The sequence below is a fragment of the Rhagoletis pomonella genome, unplaced genomic scaffold, assembly GCF_013731165.1.
Source record: "Rhagoletis pomonella isolate Grant_MI unplaced genomic scaffold, Rhpom_1.0 Rhpom_scaffold_23167, whole genome shotgun sequence".
Classification (NCBI taxonomy): domain Eukaryota; kingdom Metazoa; phylum Arthropoda; class Insecta; order Diptera; family Tephritidae; genus Rhagoletis; species Rhagoletis pomonella.
In genome coordinates this window covers 524-1937 of record NW_023481678.1, presented here as the reverse complement: position 1 = coordinate 1937, position 1414 = coordinate 524, and the positions used below count along the sequence as shown (strand labels likewise).

At 33.9% G+C, this 1414-nt stretch overlaps 1 protein-coding gene across 1 annotated transcript; it reads right to left on the bottom strand.

Annotated features, from left to right (window-relative positions):
• Positions 1–76: 76 nt before the first annotated feature.
• Positions 77–649, bottom strand: LOC118732607 (transcription factor grauzone-like; the record flags this gene model as incomplete). The annotated part of the gene is made up of 2 exons (XM_036461738.1): positions 542–649; positions 77–437 (listed from the first exon to the last, which is right to left on the bottom strand). Coding segments are annotated over exons 1-2 (469 nt in total), but the record flags the coding sequence as incomplete, so codon positions are not given.
• Positions 650–1414: the final 765 nt, after the last annotated feature.

Sequence of the window (1414 nt, the reverse complement as noted above, 5' to 3'; positions counted from 1 at the left end):
ACCTTCAGAAATGTTCCTTTTTGAATTAGCTTTAACACTACACTATAGCAATTCGCAATGAACACAGCTTACTTACCTTTCCCATTTGACTTTTCAGCAGTAGAGGGCAGTGAATCCTCGTCTGTAGATGCTTCGTTACCCATTTCAGCTGCATCGAATTCAACCTCATCTTCGGTAAGTTCTGTTTGTGCCAAGACCAAATCAATTTGTGGTTCGTGTAAACCAATATTCCCGTCGTAAACGTATGAATCGAATGGTGCTATGGGGAAGTCTTCTGTCTTAATATCTACTATCTGATGCTTCGTTTCTGCATTTTCTAAATGTTTTTGTAGATTTCTTTGTTTATCGTCTATATCTAGCCAAAATCTGTGAAAATCGTCTATATGTTTGAAGCACTCACAACAAATTTCATTAGAAATAGCATCGTCAGGCTGAACCTTAAATGGATTGTTATTATTTGCATATACATATATACACACATGTATACACATACATTTTGCATAGTGTGAATTTATAAACAAGAGAAAATATCATAATTTACCTCAACTTGAAAATATTTAAAAATTATTTTAGCGATTTCACTCTTGCCATTATCCGAGGAAATAGTTATGCCGTTAGCTATTTCGATTAAACATAAACGGCAAGTCATTTTATGAATCCAATAAAACAATTTGCAAGTTATGTATTTTCATTCAAAATAGGGATAACAAACTTTTACCGGAGTATTAACAATAATCAATTTTGCATGTTGGATGTGAATTTTTTGTATATCGGCTTACCGCCTATCGATTTTCAGTATCCTGAAACAGTGATGAAAATAATGGTGCAATTCATGATTCAATAATAGTTGTGTTCGCGTAGCTGTTAATTGTTCATGTTTAACCAAAACTTACAAGTTTTTGCGTTCGCGTACGCAAAAAACTTGCAAAGTAGGGGAAATTGAGAGAGCAAAGTGACATTTCATTTTGAGGGGAAGCTACTGGTTGCTGTTGGAAAAATTTTTGCCAACAGCAATTTGCCAACAGGAAAACAGCTGATCAAAAACAGCTGGTTGGCATTTACGCAAATCACAAAATTGAATTCGATGGTTTGGACATTAAAAATTACAAAATGCGACTAATTAAACTTGTAAGAAATAAGTAGTTATTTGTTTAATTAATAAACTGTGTCAGTATAACACTTTGTGATGACTTTTCGTATGTTTTAATTTTACACTTTTGAATGTAAACAAAAATTATATAACTTGCAAGTTTCTGCAAATTTTCTGTTCGCGTACTATTTGGGATATTTTTCTCTTGTGAGAGAACAGATGACATTTTGCCGGAATTTGGCAGTTGGTTGGTTTTTACTGGAGATTTTAAACGAACGCACAAGGTTCGATAAACTGACAGTTGTCTCTATCGCACCGCTCCCT